General features: G+C 41.4%; 2 protein-coding genes across 2 annotated transcripts; both read left to right on the forward strand.

Moving 5' to 3' along the window:
* Positions 1-1,292: 1,292 nt before the first annotated feature.
* Positions 1,293-3,792, forward strand: hoxa9a (homeobox A9a). The gene is made up of 2 exons (XM_086062707.1): positions 1,293-2,622; positions 2,820-3,792. Exons 1-2 carry the CDS (start codon positions 2,121-2,123, stop codon positions 3,059-3,061), a joined length of 744 nt encoding a protein of 247 aa, XP_085918833.1. The 5' UTR covers positions 1,293-2,120; the 3' UTR covers positions 3,062-3,792.
* A 5,413-nt stretch (positions 3,793-9,205) lies between these two features.
* hoxa5a (homeobox A5a) lies at positions 9,206-14,148 on the forward strand. Its single transcript, XM_086062840.1, has 3 exons — positions 9,206-9,385; positions 11,745-12,834; positions 13,327-14,148. The coding sequence occupies exons 2-3, from the start codon at positions 12,246-12,248 to the stop codon at positions 13,572-13,574; spliced, it is 837 nt and encodes a 278-aa protein (XP_085918966.1). The 5' UTR covers positions 9,206-9,385; positions 11,745-12,245; the 3' UTR covers positions 13,575-14,148.
* The last annotated feature ends 4,264 nt before the right edge of the window (positions 14,149-18,412 follow it).

Below are 18,412 nucleotides of genomic sequence, written 5' to 3' on the forward strand. Positions count from 1 at the left end.
ATGTTGTTGAGAAATATCATTTTTTTGCCCGCGAGATGCGTGACGCAGACGCGCCAGACACAAGGCCTCGGTTACGACCACTGCAGTGGAGGGGAAGGGGAAGGTGAATGGGCCAACAGCGACCTCCGTGGCCAATGAGACCGGATGCTTCCGCTGCGCAATAGCGGCTCAGACAAAAGAAAGGGGAAAGGGGGCTTTATGGCGACGTTTAGATCCGCCAGACAGGCTGTTATCTACCCCGAGCAAACGAGCTGAATAGCCCCCGTGGTAAAAAGTTGGTGAAAAACACACACCCTGATTTAGGTTTACAACCAGAGAGTCATCGCAATAGTGGCGTGTTTTCCTCATCTGAGGCGTTGCTGGATGGTCTATTCTGAGAGCCCTTCCTGACACCCCCCCCCCTCCCCTTCCTCGTTTGATGTCTGTTTGCCAAACAATGCACCTATAAGGTGGCAGTCTGCAAATATAGGATGTACACCTTGTCCATGTTGCTTTCATGACAAATTAATTTTGTGGAATTGCCTGTAGCATTGTGAGTAAATGCAAAAATACACACAATCGTGTGTGTGTGTGTGTGTGTGTGTGTGTGACATTTAACTTTGCAGGGCTTCCTAGCTCAAATTATTACTAACACAGAAATGCAGTTTGTATATTTTCTTTTTTTTTGAATCAATCCCTAGCGTGCCTGAAATCTTTGACGCGAACCTCCCTTGATATCCGAGCGTCATTTAATTTCTAAAAGAAGAAGACCGCGGCCACCACTTGCATATTTTAGCTGAACATAAGTATAAGGTTACACAGAGGCACTAACACTATTTGTTGATGGTGAAGTATGGACGCGATAACAGCATTGCGAACTATAAACAAGTCTAACGCAGGTTAAAGAGCGCCGTCCGCCATTTTGTTTGCTAAACATTTCATTCGTGTTTACTTTGTTAATTGAGTGAGCAACACGTGAAACATTTTATTTACGTCTTTATTGTATTTTATTTGACACACACATTACTTTAAGAGTAACTCACGTGTGAAAGTGTTTTTTATAAAATAAATGCCAATTTGTTATCAAACAATAATTGAAACAATGTGAAGCCGGCAGCGTCAAAATAAAAAAACGGCAAAACGGGTAATTAAAAATGATCATTTAAATACAACAAAATATGTTTTTGAACGTGTTTGACTAAAAACGGATATTTGTGATCTTTAAATGTAAATTTATTTCATCCTATTTCACTTATCAACACAAATAGTAGCGTTTACGTCATCGCGTGTTTTTGCAGCATGTGCAGCTCGTGCGGTGAATTGTAAGTTAGCAAAATGTTGTTAAAAGCAATCCCCAATTAACGTTAAAGTTAATGAGCATGTTTTATTTCAGTGCCACAACACGGGCTCATGCACAGACATTTTCCAAATTGTAGGGTGCAAAAAAAAAAACAGGCACTTTTCATTTAGCGCGGCAATTCATGAAGTAGCTGTTTTTACACGTTTAATCGGAATTTTGAAGATTATTACAATTAGAAGACGTGTGTAAGTATAAATAAAATTTGGAAAGTCGCTTAGCAATGCATTTTTTTCCCAACCTAAATTGCTGCATGCCTTGAAGTGTTTTAAACATTGTTTTGGTTTGCAGCAATGGAAGCGTGCTTACGTGGCCTATAAAATAGCTCATAAAATGAGCTTAGAAAATTCTGTGTCGTTTCAGCAAGCCTTCAACATGAAGCAGAGGCAGCGACAAACTATTTTTCCCACATGACGTCATTGTCCTTTCATTCATTCATTTTCTCCAATCTATCAGATTGTATTCATTTTTTCCCTTTATTTTCCCAACTCTGCTTGTTATTGGGCACTGTGTGCGTATTTAATGACCAGAGGGGATTGATTTATACTTTATTGTTCAGCCTGTATGATCACGTGCGTCCGCTGTCCAATGGCCTGGCGGCGTGGCACCCACATTACAACCCACTGTAGTTCTGTGAGGGGCCAAGTTGCTACTTGATTTCTCCACATTGTTATTTTGTGAGGCTCTCTTTACTGCTTGTGTATGTGTGTGCGCGTGCTTCTTTTGTTGTTGTTGTTGTTGCTGTATGGCTAACTGCGTGCGTGCGAACGTGTAGTTTGCCGCCATGTCGACATCCGGAGCGGTGACTAGTTACTACGTCGATTCTCTCATTCTCCCCGAGAGCGAGGAGCTCTCCATGCCGAGATACCCCTCCGGGCCCGGGTACCAGCACGGCAGGCAGCACCCCCCTTCCATCAGCGAGCACGGCGAGCTCGGACCTTGCACCTTCACGTCCAAACCTGCCGTGTTCGGCCCGTCGTGGAGCCACGTCCCGGCTCAGTTCCCTGGCAGCGTTTCTTCTGTTTACCACCACCCTTATGGGCACCCCCAAGGCCCCGGGGCTGAATCAGACGCCCGCTACCAGTCGTGGCTCCTGGAGCCCATGAGCGGATTACAGGCGTCGCACCATTACGGAATCAAACCCGAGGCTGCCGCTTCGCATACGGCGCTGCTGCTGTCCGACTACAGCAACGGCTCGGTGCCGTCGGCCGCGGAAAAGGATGCCCTTGCCGGTAGAGGAGTCGACGTGAGCGTGGAGCGTGAAGAGAAGCCGAAACTTGATCCAAGTAAGTCACGCGAGCGTCACATCAGATGCCATTTTTGACATGCCATTTCCTTATGCCCCCTCCTCCGTCCCCTCGCCCTGTTTTCTATTCATTGGCATCATTCACATCACCATTTATGATACATTTTTATGCATTTAGCCGCTCATCCCATACGAAAAGAGACCTCACCCCCCTCCCTCCTCCCTTTTTTTTTTCAGATAATCCCGTGTCCAACTGGCTCCACGCGAGTGCCACGAGAAAAAAGCGCTGTCCCTACACAAAGCACCAGATCCTAGAGCTGGAGAAAGAATTCCTCTTTAACTCCTACCTGACCAGGGACCGCAGGTACGAGGTGGCCAGGCTGTTGAACCTGACGGAGAGACAAGTTAAAATCTGGTTCCAAAACCGCCGTATGAAGATGAAGAAGTTTAACAAAGATGGCGTGCCTAAAGATGAGTGACTGATGAGTGAGGAGAAGCACAGATCGAGGCCGAAGGCGAGATTTTCTCACTCGCTCTGCTGTGGAGCAAATCTTGAAAAACTCGTTTTAGTGTTCCGTATAGTAGAACCTATCGGGCTTGATTGTCTTGTATAATAAGCATGTTAGGCTCTCGTTTGAAGCGACTACCTTTTTTTATATTGCACAATTTTAACAGTGCCCCCTTTTTTTTGTTAGTTGTCCTTTTCATATGGTGTTTATTATTATTATTATTTTTTTATTAGTACCTCGTTAAAGTGAATTTGTTGGCCTGGTCTCCGTGCTTGTTTGGATGTTTCCAGCTATGTGTTCTCTGTCTAGTTTGTAAAATGTGTTGGATTTTGTTATTATTGCTAGAATTATGACTGAGTTTAGTCTGACAGTATTTTTATTTTTTTTATAGGTGCTACATCTCAAAGTATTAGAATATCCGAGACGCTCTACGTTACATTACATGACTGACTACCTATATGTGTTGATCAACTACCTACAATAACATCTTTTTTTTTCTCTCATGGCAAAATTATTGTGTTGATTGGTTATAGGCAAGCCTGAGTTTAAAGATTAGAATTGTTTAGTGATGAGAAATTAAATAACACACTGTAGGTTATAATTGATTACCTCTCGGGTCCGCCGACCGTCTGAATTTTAGTTCTCAAATGTAATTTGTACTTTATTTATTAAAATAAAACAAATTATATCTGCACAAATGTTGCGTGGTTGACGCTTTGGTGGGGGTGGGGGTGGGGGGGAGGTGGTGTAATAAGAAAAAGCGAAAATTCAGATTTATTCCAAAGTCAAACAAATATGAGCATAATCGTGTTGGAGAATACAGTACTGGGCGTGATGGCAGAGGATGGTGATGGCTCTGTAGAGCCGTAAAAGACAATTACCGCTATAACATTTTATGGGGTGCAAAAACACTGCGAGGCAAGCGGACACAAAACAAGAAAAAGACATGGAAGAGCTTGGACACATGAAGATTCGATTTTTTGGTGTGGGGGGTGGAGAATGCATTTTGTTGGACAGTCAGGAATAAATAAACATTTCGTCAATGAGAGGCTTTTACAAACCCGACCTCATCCAAGGCATGGTTCAAGTCTGTAACACGAAGACATTAATTTTTTAATTTTTTTTGGCACAGTGAGAATCATATGATCGCTGCCGGCAACTCTCACGCTTGATCATCTTGCCCTCAAATCGGCCCCAAAGCAGAAAATGTTGGACGAATTTGAAGCTGAACACTCGAGTGTGTTGTGACGCGCTTAGGGGGGACGCAGATGGACCCAAACTTCAAAGACTCGCCGAGAGACAGCGCAATAAACCGCCTGGTCCCCTATACTGTCTGGCATTCCACTTTTAATGGCTTTATGGCCGTCCAGACACAATTAGGCTGTTTCCAGAATGGCAGCCATTTGTTTTTTCTTCTCTTTGGTTGTGGACAAAAGGCCGAGCGGAAATGATCAGCTTTATTGGACTCTTCCCAACGGGGACGCGCATGCACGACTCACGGTCATTTGGACGCAGCCTTTGTTTCTACCTGGGAACCTTCCGCCCTCTGCACCCCGTTGCACTGCCGCGAGACGACCATAAACACGCAGCATAGCAGCCCTGCATGTGCAGGCAGCAATTTAAAAAAAAAATAAGAAAACGGCAAGTTTGTATTCAATATTCTGATTGCGATTTAATATGCGATCATTTTTTTCCCACTAAACATGTATTTTTGTAATGATAAATATGAAGCACAAGACGAATGATGACTTGAAAATCAAGCATGAGCTTTGGAGCAAAATTATTATTATTATTTGATTTTTACATATTTTGTTGGCATTGAAATTTTTCCCATGAGCTGTACATGCGTGTGCATTTACATACCCTGGCAGGATTTGTGACATATTGGCATTTATTTTGAAAAATGTGACTGCCTGATGACTAAGCATGTCATTGTTTTGTTTCGTGATTGTGCCATACATTTTTAACCTATTAAAACTAATTCGTATTTTATCTGCTCACTCATGTTTGTTCATCCAAATTCTCCCAGTGTATAAATTAAAACCCATATTCAACACCAATATAATAATCTAACGTGGATATTGTTGCAGAAAACACAAAAGAGGTTGTGCATGATGTGGCAATCTCTTCCTTCTCCAGAGGGTGGCGACACTGTTCCACAACAGTCTTTTGTAACACGTCTGCATTAATGAACCTGCGGTGGGCGAAATATTCTAGTAACATTTTTAAGAGTCCAGCCAAACAATTTCACACCTTTTTAACAGTCCCTGCACATGCTCGAAGGAATCAGCACGCGCAGGGTCAGAGGCTTATGGGCAGTTGTTCATGTAGGATTTGCAATACGTTTGCGGCGTGCAAGACACTATAAAAACTAAAAACTACCCCCCCCCCCACACACACACACAAACCCAAACAAACTGAATTGACAATTTAAAATATGGATACATTCTAATTAGTCTCTAAACAGATTCATTCACTTGTTTTAGAATTAGAAACATCTGTCTTTCTATTATGAAATGTAGCCTATATAAATGATGTTCATTGTAGTTGCTATCGTACTGTGAGATTAATCGTTTTTTAGGATGTATCAATCGGGAAACAAATCATGATTTAAATAGCCTATTTACTGTATTTTACAAGGTTTTCGAATGAAACAAAAATACTTACACAAAAAAATTATTTAGTAGCTCAATACTAGTTCATTTTATTTTATTTTATTGTTAATGTGATAGTTCAATTGTACAATCTTAAATGTACAGGGTCAGAAATAACCCAACCCATCATTCTGGTTTATTTAATACAAACCAAGCAAAAAAAAATGGGTTCAATCAGGTCAGGCTTTTATTATTATTATTATTATTATTATTATTATTTTAACCGAAATTGTCCCCCCCCCCCATACCCTACCATTATGACGATAATTTTTTATTGTTTTACAGGATACATTTAATATGTCATTTTGATTTGGTGCTAATGGTTGGTTCTAGAACAGTTTAAAATGCTTGGATAGTCCCAAAAAGCAGTTACTCTGTGCATACACTCTTAAAACTGGGCCAAAAATTACCTAATTTAACTTGGGTCAATTTTTTATCTAAATGTCTGAGTTGTTTTTATACAAAACAAAAAAAATTTGTACGAAACTTTGCTCAAAATTTGTGCCCTGTATATATATATATATATATATATATATAGACCAAGCACTGTTAAAGGTGTATAAAAGCCACATTTGGGTACTATGCACTCTTAAAACTGAGTTAAAAAAATAAAATAAAATAAAAAGGTCAAAAATTGGACCGACTCACTATCTAATCTTTGGTTAATTTGACTAATTATATATTTTTTTGTACAAAACAATCTTTAAAGTTAGTGTGTGGGTTCAATTTTTGTAATTTGAGTAAGAGTGTATTTGTCACACTATTTAAATAAAATAAAGGTTGTTATTTAATCTTACCATGTGTATGATGCAAACATTTGATAATATTGAATAAAAAAACTTGAATTATAGACAAGAGTTTGATAATTTACGATAATGAATTTTTCTAAATAGACACTTTGAACGTTTCACCAATTAATAATTTCCATTATTTTATTTCTAAATCAGTGTTAAAAGTTGTATTCAATGTTTAACGTTGTTCTTGATGAATATAGCTCACTTTTGCGATGTGCTTGATGATTATGAGCGAGAAGCGTTAATCTCACTCTGCAGCCATCGCCATGATGGATTTCAACTCGGCCTCTCGATTGGCTGACAGCAGGCAGGCCGGAGTCACGTGATTGAGTTCCTCGGTACACGGTCAAAATGGTGTTTGGTGTAAATCTAGGCCGTATTGCTGCCATATATCACACAAACTCGTAAAAATGACACTGAGGATTCTGGACCAACAAATCAGACAGGAAGAAAATATGATTTGGTCTTCTTAGTAAATATACGGCGGTGTGTAGGTTGACTTTTTTCAAACACAGCCGAGGAATTCGCATTATCCACATCCAGTCCGGTCCGGTCCGGCGGAAGTGGCTCTGCTAGAGATCTTGCGTTTGACCGGGCCCGTCTGGAGGCCCAGCCCAAGTCCAGCCCTGCAGGCTACACGGCCAGAGGCGGGACTCCGAGTCCGAGCCAGTCCGTTTGCTCCCCGACAGCTGCTCCCATCCGGCCCCGGCAGCCTGCACCAGCCGCCCGGATAAACAACTCCGGATGCAGCCTGCCTGGATGATGCAAACAGCAGGTATGTGCTACTGACTTCAAGTGTGACTTTTTTTTTCTTCTTCTTCCCTCAACACAAGGATACTTAGCCTAACCATTGGTGTTTCAATTAATTTCGTGAAGCCACTGGTGTTGCAAGGGAGGACTCGTAAAACTTTTATTGCGCAACTAATGAGTTTTGCAGCCATAAATTCATTTGGTCAGCGCCTCTGTGTTCACCACCAATAGACCTTGCCGTTGGGGGGTTTTCTGTGCACTCCTATTACTCTCATATAGCCTCTTATCCCCTTTGTGGTTGTAAAAAGAAAAAAAAAAGTGACCTTTTGTGTAAATCGCTCTCCTGGACTCTGAAGCTATACTTTATAATTGGGACTCTGCGACGAAAGGCTGCTGGGATTTTCCAACGCCTTTCTGTCAATGTCGAATCATTAAGCAACGACAGCTGCATATCAGTCAGGTGGTGATTTTTTTTTTTTTTGGACATGGATTGAATGTAATGGCATGCAAACATTTACTGCAAAATCAGACAAACAAATTTGATGTTGAATGCTTGATTTATTTATTAAAATTTTATTTTTAACAAGGTACAAAGTACAACTCGTGCATTTTTTTCCTTCTTCACCAGATCACAGACTGTAAATTCAGTCCCACGCCGAAGTTCTACACCAAAGCAGAGAAGCAGGATGGAGAGATTCTGTCCGAGACGAATGAAAATCTGATTCCAGCATGCAAGAGTGTCACGGAAGGACGGATCAGAGTCATGACGTCTGTCGATGGATGCGCAGAAGGAGGCAAGACTCACTGCAACACAAGCACAAAATAATTGAAAAAAATAATCTGCTTCAAAATAGACCCTTATATCGCTCACGTGCCATGCCTATTTATGCAAATGTATTAAATAAAACAAGGGAATTCTGTTGTGAGAGTAAAAAAAAATGTTTTTCTTAAACCTAAAATGTGGCCGCAAATTAAACATTAAACAGACCCCCGTACACAAATTCAATATATCAATATAGCCCCAATTAGAAACGCACTAAACATGCACACATAAAATACTGATTAGACTCACTAATCGATATCCTCCTGACACACACACACACACACACACACACACGCCCACATAAAAGCTAATTCCTTCGTGATTTCGTCGCTAAACGAGAAAAATATTTTTGCTCAAAATATTGCCACACACGCTAAATTCTAACATTTAACTGAGCATGATTAAAACCATTGATTTTGTTTTTTAGACTCCATTATTGTATAACCTACCGCAAATTGTTTCATGGACGGAAAGTTGTTATTATATCAGTGTGCTGTGTTATTATTATATTAGTGTGGCAGTGTATATTTAAAATGTGCAGTCATTTATAATCAGATTGTGTTTAAAAAAAAAAGTTTAATAGCGGTCACATCTGTGGTGGTGACTTTGTAATTTGCGTTCGTTTTTTTTTGTACAAATGCGCGTACGCCAAACGCTGGGGGGTTTGAGGCCAACATTTGACTTGGGGGAATTCGAACTATGAAGATGCGAGACCGGGCAAGCTGCACGAGAAGGAGAATTTACTGTTGAACTCTGCCTTCCCTCGTCCCTCACTAAGATGGCGCCTGCTGTTGACCTGCTCGCTCCCTCCTCCTTTGTACTCCCCCCACCTCCCTCTCTCTCTCTCTCTCCTTTTCTCCCTCCATTCTCCCTCTCTTCTTCCTCCAGCACTGGGCCATAAATCCGTTGTTGTTTATGAAAATTTACAACATGGCAATCCGACTTTACGAGCCACCTCGGCTTCCCATTGGCCGCGCCTCGTCACGTGGTCGGGAGCAGTGAACATGAACTTTTTATATATAATTTCCAATCGAGGAATAGAGCAGCCTTTCATTAAACAGGCTCTGGCTCCCACACGGATGGTTTCACCGGCGCCCTTTTTTAAGCTTCAGCCTCTCACGTGTCTTTTTTTTTTCCATTTTGTCGGATTTTATCCCACAGAAGCATCCTTTTAGACGTGACTGGATGCTTTTGGCAAGATGTGTGGAAGGAGTCCCCGCGCGTCACTTGAACCCCCATGTCAAGTCTTGTGTCCTGGGACCCAACAAAATAGGTAAGACAGATCATATATTTACTCAATGCAAGCTTTTAATAGCATATCAATAGCCATATTGTCACGAGTGATGCTGTATTTGCTATTGTATTTCTCTAATTATTATATTATCCATTCTGCCTGATCATTTAAAGATCAATTCGCACCATATGATTGTTCGTTTGCGTTTTGCATCGCTTTCCGTGTGTTTGTTGTTGACTTTAAACTGGGATGGGCTTCAGCGGCAACTGTAGGTGGCTGACAGTGGCGATGAGGGCGTTTTGTCCCCCCCTGGTGGCCGCGCGCCATATAGCCGCTGCGCTTGTCTCACTCAAAATGTCCGACGAGGAAAGAGTGACACGTTGACCTCTATTGCAGGGGAAAATATGTGTTTGATGTTTGGAGCTCTGCGGGAGTGCACGTGCGCGTGGATCTTACAAGGTCTTTTTTTTTTTTTGGGCGTACGGCCCAGATGGTGTCGAAACCATGTCATGCCAGACTGTCGACTCATATCAGATTCATCTTTGTTAAGCTACGTAAAGGAATTTCTCTGGAGTAAAGACACTCAATCTATGACATACATTACACACAAGTAACAGTTATTAAATTGTGCAATAGTAGCCTAATGATGAATAAATTGTGTTGTACAAAATATTGCAGATTGACAACGTCCACTAGTTTTCTTCTTCTTTTTTTTTTTGCTTCCATCAAAAGTAGATTAAATTTACATAATAGTCAAATGTAAACTGCAAAGCAATCATGTCATAAGGAGGTGCTGAAATTGAAGTTAATGTCAAACGATGATTTCATTTATTTTTGCAAAGCGTGTTAGTGTGTGAGGAGCCTGCAGAGTGCACTGCCGTCTTATTATTGCTTCACCCCTTAACGACCACCACTCCTTTTTTTTTTTTGGGCCCCCTTTTAGCTTCTGGGTGTGTCCGTCTCGACTTGGGGGGAAATGGTTTCGTGGGAACTTTGTTGCCATTGGCCCGCCATAAATCAGTTGTAGTATAGGAAACACATGCACACACTTTAGTGTCCTTCGCGCACGGACGAATCAACGTCTCCTATAGATTTTTAGGGCATCTGCTGTACAGTATTTAAGAGCAGGGTCGATAATGTGTGCGTTTCATTTTTTTGTATTTATTTTGTCGCTATATTTCGGGCCTGTGCACATGCAAGGCAAAAAAAAAAAAAAAACTGCAGAGGGGTGAGGAAGCGTGAACCCAAAAGCCACTTCACAAGCTCACAAAGAGGCAAAGGGTGCCATAAAAATTCCACAAGTCTGCATGGGACCAAACGGAGTTGCTGCCATGCTTTTTATTTAGCTGCTTATAGACGCTTGTTGTCGGAGTTATATTGCTCTGGTGTAGTTCAGACGTTTTGTTTGAAATAATAGATGGATAGATCGATGTAGCTCGAAAGGATGTTTTATGAAGAAAAATACAAATAAATAGCCTACAAATACATTTGACGTCGGGTAGTGGGCCTATTACTAAATTTGAACATGAAGTGGCAAAGAGAGCTACAGTAAAAACTCTAGCTGTCTGTTTGTGTCCTTGTTTTAATCCGTCAACTGTCTGTGTCTCTGTGGTGCACTTTTGCCGACTGCTTTAAATTGCGTTCGCTGTTTCTGAATCGGTCTTTTATGTTATATGTCTGCAAGACGAGCTTCCCTTTGGGCCAATAAATTACGCTGAACTGAACACACTAAGGTAGCAATAGGGCAACATTTTTTCCTCAAAAATGTCTATTTAAAACTTGTATTGTTTACTTGTATTTACGGTCATTTTAACCATTGTTATTTTCGTTTCTTTTATTTTTTATTTATTTTTTTACACAAGATGTCCGCGCGTGTGTATAAATAAATAAATACATTTATGATAGGCTGTATTCACATATATAAATATATTTTATTTCATTCACATATATTTACATATTTGCCCATGGTTGACACACTATCATGCATTTATGTAGCCTATTTGTATAATATTATCATTTTGATATCAAATTATATTTGTGTGAATGGTTTTTACCAATTTTACACAATTGTTCGTGTTAGAGTTTTTTTTTTTTTTAATTTTTAGGCTAAGGTTCCAAATGACTACTTTATTTACGACTATTTATTTCTATTTATATACTTTATTATTATTATCACTCGCACACTAACAAATATGAGGAGGTTAAAAAGGCTTAAATTGTGATTTTACGTGGCATTATATGAATGTGTGTTATAGAACTCCCAAATTGCACATTATTGGCATTCATTCATTAGCACCCCCTATAAACGTCTCGCGAAATGTTTTACGATCATAATGAGTGCAAAACATACATAGAATGGCTTTTATTCTATTAAATGTCCCATTTGCACTCGTCGCAGGTTATAGTAGGCTACTTTCAAGCCTTGGGCTGCAGATATCCCACTCGCAGCACGCCTCCTCGCCTTGTATTGTTTCCAAGCAAGCGCGTCGGCGTTTTTTGCCGCAATGCTCGTTAACCTCCGGATGACCCCGCCGGCAGAAGTCAGTGCAACAGTTGCGCCAGACGATGGCGCACGTCGACAAGGCAAAGTTCGCCCTGAGCAAGCGAGTCCTCCTCATCCCCACCCCGCGCGAGTTTACCTCCGGAGGTCACCGAGCAGGATTTACGACTGGTCAACAAAAGCACGTGATACTCCGCCGTACCCCATATTTGGGTGCCTACGTAAGAGAGAATCAAGTCCATGGCCCGCTCATTTCCATAATTCATCATAAATTGTGCAAGCGCTGCTATAGGACGCGCTAAAGCATAAGAGCCACAAATCAAGCAGGCTTGCTTTTTATGCTTTTCTCCTCTTGCAATCGTAACAATAATACACCACGAGTGGAGGAATTGTCAACAAATGAGCTCCTATTTTGTGAACTCATTCTGCGGTCGCTATCCCAATGGCGCGGACTTCCAGTTACATAATTATGGAGAGCATAGTTCGACCGACGAGCAATACAGAGACTCCACCGCCATGCACTCCGGCAGGTACGGCTATGGCTACAACGGAATGGACCTGACCGTCGACCGAACCGCCCCCGGACACTTTGTGGCCAGCGAGCGGACCGCCGCCTTCTCCCCGAGCCACTCGGCGGCCGCCACCCCCTCGGCGGAGCCGCTCAGGTACACGCAGCCGGTCGCCAGCAGCTCCAACTCGGCTCTATCCCCCGCGGCTGACCCCAACCCGTGCCCGTCCTCGGTGGCCGGTTCCACGCAGATCAGCGAGTCTCGGACCCAGCACCGAGCGGGGAAAAACTCGCTGCCCAGTCCGTGCTCCGGATCCGGCGGGGGCACTCTGCTGCACGGCCGGGACTGTGCAGCGTCCAAAGGGTCCCCAATCGACGAGGAAAAGCCTACGGGTAGTACACCCGGCACGCCACAGAACGCCAGCGACCCGGCCCAGCCTCAGATATATCCGTGGATGAGAAAACTGCACATAAGTCACGGTAAACTTCATTTCCCTTTATCATGTCGTCATATGAGTCCAGTACTTTATTCTGACAGTCTACACAAAAGTCACACTTCAAAATGTCGGTGGTTAAAGTTGAATTTTGCCATTATATATATTTGTATGTTTACAAAATGGGACCTCTTATTTATGGTGACGTATTTGACTTGCAAAAAATACGCGATATAAAACTAAAAGGAAAAAAAAGCCCAATTTTGGTCCACAGTTGGACCACGAGCTTCTTGGGTCATTTGAACCAACTTTTAGCTCGTTTTATGTAAAACAATCCAATTTTGTTGTACAAAACAACCCCCAAATTTGGTTGTTTAAAAAAAACAACCCCAAAATGGCGTTAAATTGATTCATCGGTCCAATTTTGGACTTTTTAAAATTTATTTTGTTATTATTCTTATTATTTTTTAAATCCTTTACGAATTTCTGTTTAAATATCGTGAGCAACCATGATTTTAAAAATGTTGCTGCACTCTAGATTTAACCGGACCAGAGGGCAAGCGTGCCCGGACCGCCTACACCCGGTACCAGACCCTGGAGCTGGAGAAGGAGTTCCACTTCAACCGCTACCTGACCCGCAGGCGGAGGATCGAGATCGCGCACGCCTTGTGCCTCTCGGAGAGACAGATCAAAATCTGGTTCCAGAACCGCAGGATGAAGTGGAAGAAGGACAACAAGCTGAAGAGCATGAGCATGGCTGCAGGCGCGGGGGGCTACAGGCCTTGATTACCCCCCCCCCCCCCCCACCCTTACCCAAACCCACCCGTCATCACCCCCTGATAAGGAGTGAGACAAAAATAAAAGTTATGTCATATCAACTGGGGGTGCAGAGACATGACCACCAGGACCGTCAAGACATTCAAAATTTCATTTCCGCCATCTTAAATGTACAGTTCTGTCTAGATTTAGAGGAAACGACTCAATAAATGTTGGTTTAAATTATTTCTTGTTCCGAAAAAAAGAAGGGAGAAAATACTACCTATATTAACCAGCGAATGCACTCAATGTACACATATTGTTTAGCTCAGTATATTGTGTATTGTATTTATTTGTGTGCTGTATAATTGCGATAAAAGCCAAAAGTCTGCTAAGTGATTGTACTCGTGTGTACACCATAACTGCGCATTGTATTTGTAATTGAAATATTTTCCCATTTTTTTTGGCCTTTGTTTCAAATCATTATGTGTAATATAACCCGCGTTGTCTTTTTTTTTTTTTGTAAATGTTTTTAAAAAGACTGGAAGTCAAATGTACTGTTGTTGTTCATCATAATTATAATAAACTTTCTACTGGAACTACATTATTTGTGTGCTGTGTTCTTTACATAAAGGAACTTTATTATTATTATTATTATTATTATTATTAAAGCTTCCTTAAGTTTGAATGAAAATCAACAAGTTTGTTTTGGTTTTGTTTTTTCCGTTGTTTTTACTCACCTTGCATGGCGTTTGCGTTCCTCGTCAGGCTCGCTCAGCACACACCAAACTGTCGACTTTTCAAGCTGTAAACTTTATTAGGCCCCTTTCTGGCTCTTCGACATTTGGGTGCTAAATGAACGGGGGGGTTTTGTCTATGAATTAGATCGTAAAAATCATCCGGAGCGCGTCCAGATAGGCTCACTGGCCATAAACGGTCACGTGGTGGCCATTAAAGTAAGTTTTATGGTTTTGGGGAGTTGACAGTATATTGCACATAACATATAATCGCACTGACGACCAGGCTTGGTCTGACTCTGCCTTTTGCAGCGCATTGAGAAGCCTCTTGACCAGAACACAGCGACGCTTGAGCTCAGTGGACCGGACCGGACGGAACCGGAGAGGACCGGACGTCGCCTGCGAGCACGACCGGAATGAGGCACGCCTGTCCGGGTGAGTTTGTGCACGTTGGACGGTAGCCTGAGAACAAGCGAGCCTTGTGTTAAATCGTCTTATTGCCTCGATTTTTCCCAATTAGTCCATTAGGCTAATTTGTCAGTGGTGCTGGGCTGGATTCTGGTCTGGGCAGATGTTGCAGACAGGCAGGGTTGGGTCCGGCTCATGGCCATTTAATTGCTTCCTTCCCCGTGTAACTTGTTTCCCTCCATCTGGGGTGCGACTCATAATCCATTTTTGCATGTTGGATAATTATCCCTGCGTCCATTTCCACCCACTAACTTGTCGTCTTGGAGGATGTGCGCTTTTTTTCTCCTCACAATTTGATCACATTGGAGGATTCGCAGGACCCAGAAATGACTTTTAGGGGAAGTTTGCTGCACACATTTGGGCCCGGCTGTAAACAGTGTCAAGTAAACACAAGTCGGGGACAAACAGCATGCAGCAGGGAGACGTTGGAAAAGGAATTCCGTTTTGTGTCAGGCAAGTCATTTTGGGTTCGGGGTTGAAAAGTTCAAATGAGCCCCCACCCCAAAGCTCAGTCCCTTTTGGAAAAGTCACTCTCGCTTTGTGGTGACAGGGAAATGTAGACGCCATTGTAGCTTGATTTTTAAGGCAAACAATGGAAGAATATGCCAGTTTGTTCTTGCTTTACTTGTTCCGGACATGTGCTAACATATCGTTAGCATAATTGTAACATGTGCTTGTGCTAGCAAAAAAGAAAAGAAAAAAGAAGGCTAATGTTAGGGTTTTTCAGTCATTCTAGTCACGACGAGGTTGAATCGATGTAAATTGATTTTTTTTATTGCCCCCCCTCCCCCCGAAAATGTTAAAATATGAATTATTTCAAATGGAACGGCCTCCTATATCGTGCAGTTAACACGAAATAAAAAAATTACTGTAGAATAATATTGCTCTGACCAATATCAGAAAACAGAGCCAAGCATGCAGGCTTATTTTATAGTATGGAATGTGCGTAAAACCCTTTAGGATTGCTTTGACATTTTATATAAAACTGCTGGTTAAAAACGACCCAATTTGGGTCAAAAACCTCAATTAAACTTGGGTTCATTTGACCAAACTTTGGGTTTATTTTATACAAAACAACCCAAATTTTATGTACAAACCACCCCTAAATTGGCTTAATGTACAAAACAACCAAAAATTGGGTCAGATTGACCCAAGTTCGGTCCAATTTTGGACCCAGTCCAATAAATAAATGTGACTTACTTAAAATTGTTGACAAAAAGTTATAATGGAAACGAGCTGAATTGAACCGAGTTATTATTACTATTATTTTAAATCATCTTACTTGTTTGGTGATATTTAAATGAGCACTTATAGTGTAAAAAATAACTCAATTTGGGCCCAAAAAAGGACAAATTCACTACTTTGGTCAACTTGACCCAAATTTCTGGGTTGAAAACAATCCGATTTTTTGTGTTACTTTGAAGAAAATGACAAATTTTTGGGGTTAATTTGTACAAATCAATCCAGGAAGTTGGGTCAGATTGACCCAAGTTCAGTCCAATTTTTGACCCAGTACTGTAAATAAATGTGACGTTACGTAAAATTGTTGACAAAAGTTACAATTGAACGGACTTATTATTATTTGTAATCATCTTACTCGTTTGGTGCTATTTAAATGAGAAATCATAGTGTAAAAAATAACCCAATTTGGGCAAAAAATGAACCAAGTCACTACTTGGGTCAACTTGAACCAAAATTCTGGGTTGAAAACGATTACATTTTTGGGTGTTACTTTGAAGAAAATAACCAATTTGGGGGTTAATTTGTGCAAATCAATCCAGGAAGTTGGGTTAAATGGACCCAAGTAGTGAATGGGTGCATATTTGACCCATATTTTAACCAAATTGGTGTTTTTATATTCAGTCCATTTTCAAGTTGGTGCCAAATTAAAATCACCTCATTTTACACCACTTCCGATAATGCATTCACTCGGATTAACTTTCAACTGATCAGATTTGTCCAATTTTTCTCTATTTATCCACGTTGGACAAAACAATCCAATCAACTGCCCATGCGTCCAATGCATTTCGCTCATTTCTCACCACACTGAGCGTATCCAACTTTGTCCTGCTAGCACAATGACAATAAAACAAGGCGCACATATCGGAGAGTTGTGCTTTTTTCGAAATGAAAATCCGAGCCGATACGTCAAACGATTGCGCGGCACGGTGCCAGGCTGAGAGGGTTCACGCGCAGGTCAGCCTCCCAGCTCCAAGATGAATCTGCATCCTCTCCGAGCCACCAGCAGAGCTCGCTTTAGGCCAAGTTCACTGTCAGCCTGCAAATGTGCGCAGAGCAGAGGAGACTTAATAGCACGCTTCCTTGGCCTTGTCCAGATAAGAGTGATGTGCGTAAATAAACACAAGATGGTTGAAAATAAGCGCTTGGATGCTGTTGAAAGACAACATTCGACTTGTATTTGCATATTTTGCTGCCTGCCTTTGTCTTTGAAATTCATCTAATCACTAGTGCAGGTTTTTCCTCTCCATTAAATTGATGGAAATGATGCTATGGCTTCACGTTGAGATTGTCGAATTTTTTTTTTGAAGGTGGGGGGGCTCAATGGGTCGCCTCTGACGAGAGCGAGATAGAGAGGAGAGGAAAAATTGGGGTCAAAAGTTGAGCAGCAAGTCTCCGTCATCAGCTTGATGCCTGCAGCCTCATAATAGCGATCTTGACTCGTCTACACAAAAGGCAGAATAGCTTTGAATTACATATGTTGCGGGGTGCACTCCAGGTGAACCCTGCATGCACGGTGACCCCGCGTTCGAGAGGGAGGAGGGTGGGCAAAAACCCCCAGCCGTCCCAGGCAACAAGATTGAGTAGCTGGCGTTTTATTATCGCGCTTGATTGGTGAATTTCCTTTGAATAAATTGCATTTGATATGTTTGGGGACGGGGGGCGGCATTTGCATTTTCAGGATTGATACTCTCGACCCGGTCACCGCGTAATGGGAAGGCCCTGCACACAGCCCACACCCCCCGAATTGAGCCCCCGGACCCCTTAAAAATCATTTAGCCTCTCGCGTCCTGATCGTGGTGAATGGAAAGCTTTTAAGGGGAGCAGAAATGGCACAGATGTTTTTTTTTTGTGGCACACAAAGATACAGAATTTGATTCCATAATTGTAAGTGTTTTTTTAAAGTATACGGGAAGCAGGACAGACAATTTGCTGCGAATATTAGAAAAAAAACAGTGTGTTGAAATTATTATTATTGTTATTATTATTATTTTAATTTAAAATTCGATTTAAAATACAATTTTAAAAGTTGAATTTAATGTAAGATACAATACCTAAACATGAGACGATATATATTGAATCAAAAAGTTATAGTGAAATAAATGAAAAGTAGATATGAAAACAAACCTTTATTAGCAGACATCAAAACAGCAACATTTAAAAAAAAACACATTTGATGAAAAAAAATAACTATTGAAAATGAAAATCATATAATCCATTTAAACGTGATGGTGTACTGTAAATTTCCATTTTAAGCACAAGTACATTTTCAAAATGCAATTGATACATATGGGAATTTTTTTTTTACCACATCCAAACATTTTCTGTGAACTTTTGATGGATATTTTCCCCTCCATCGACACTTGATGCAGAACGATATTCATTCTTATTACGTATAGACAAGAGACCTTGCGTCAGCCACCT

Source organism: Leptonotus elevatus, chromosome 19, assembly GCF_054856555.1.
Source record: "Leptonotus elevatus isolate MCC_2025b chromosome 19, RoL_Lele_1.0, whole genome shotgun sequence".
Taxonomy (NCBI): Eukaryota; Metazoa; Chordata; class Actinopteri; order Syngnathiformes; family Syngnathidae; genus Leptonotus; species Leptonotus elevatus.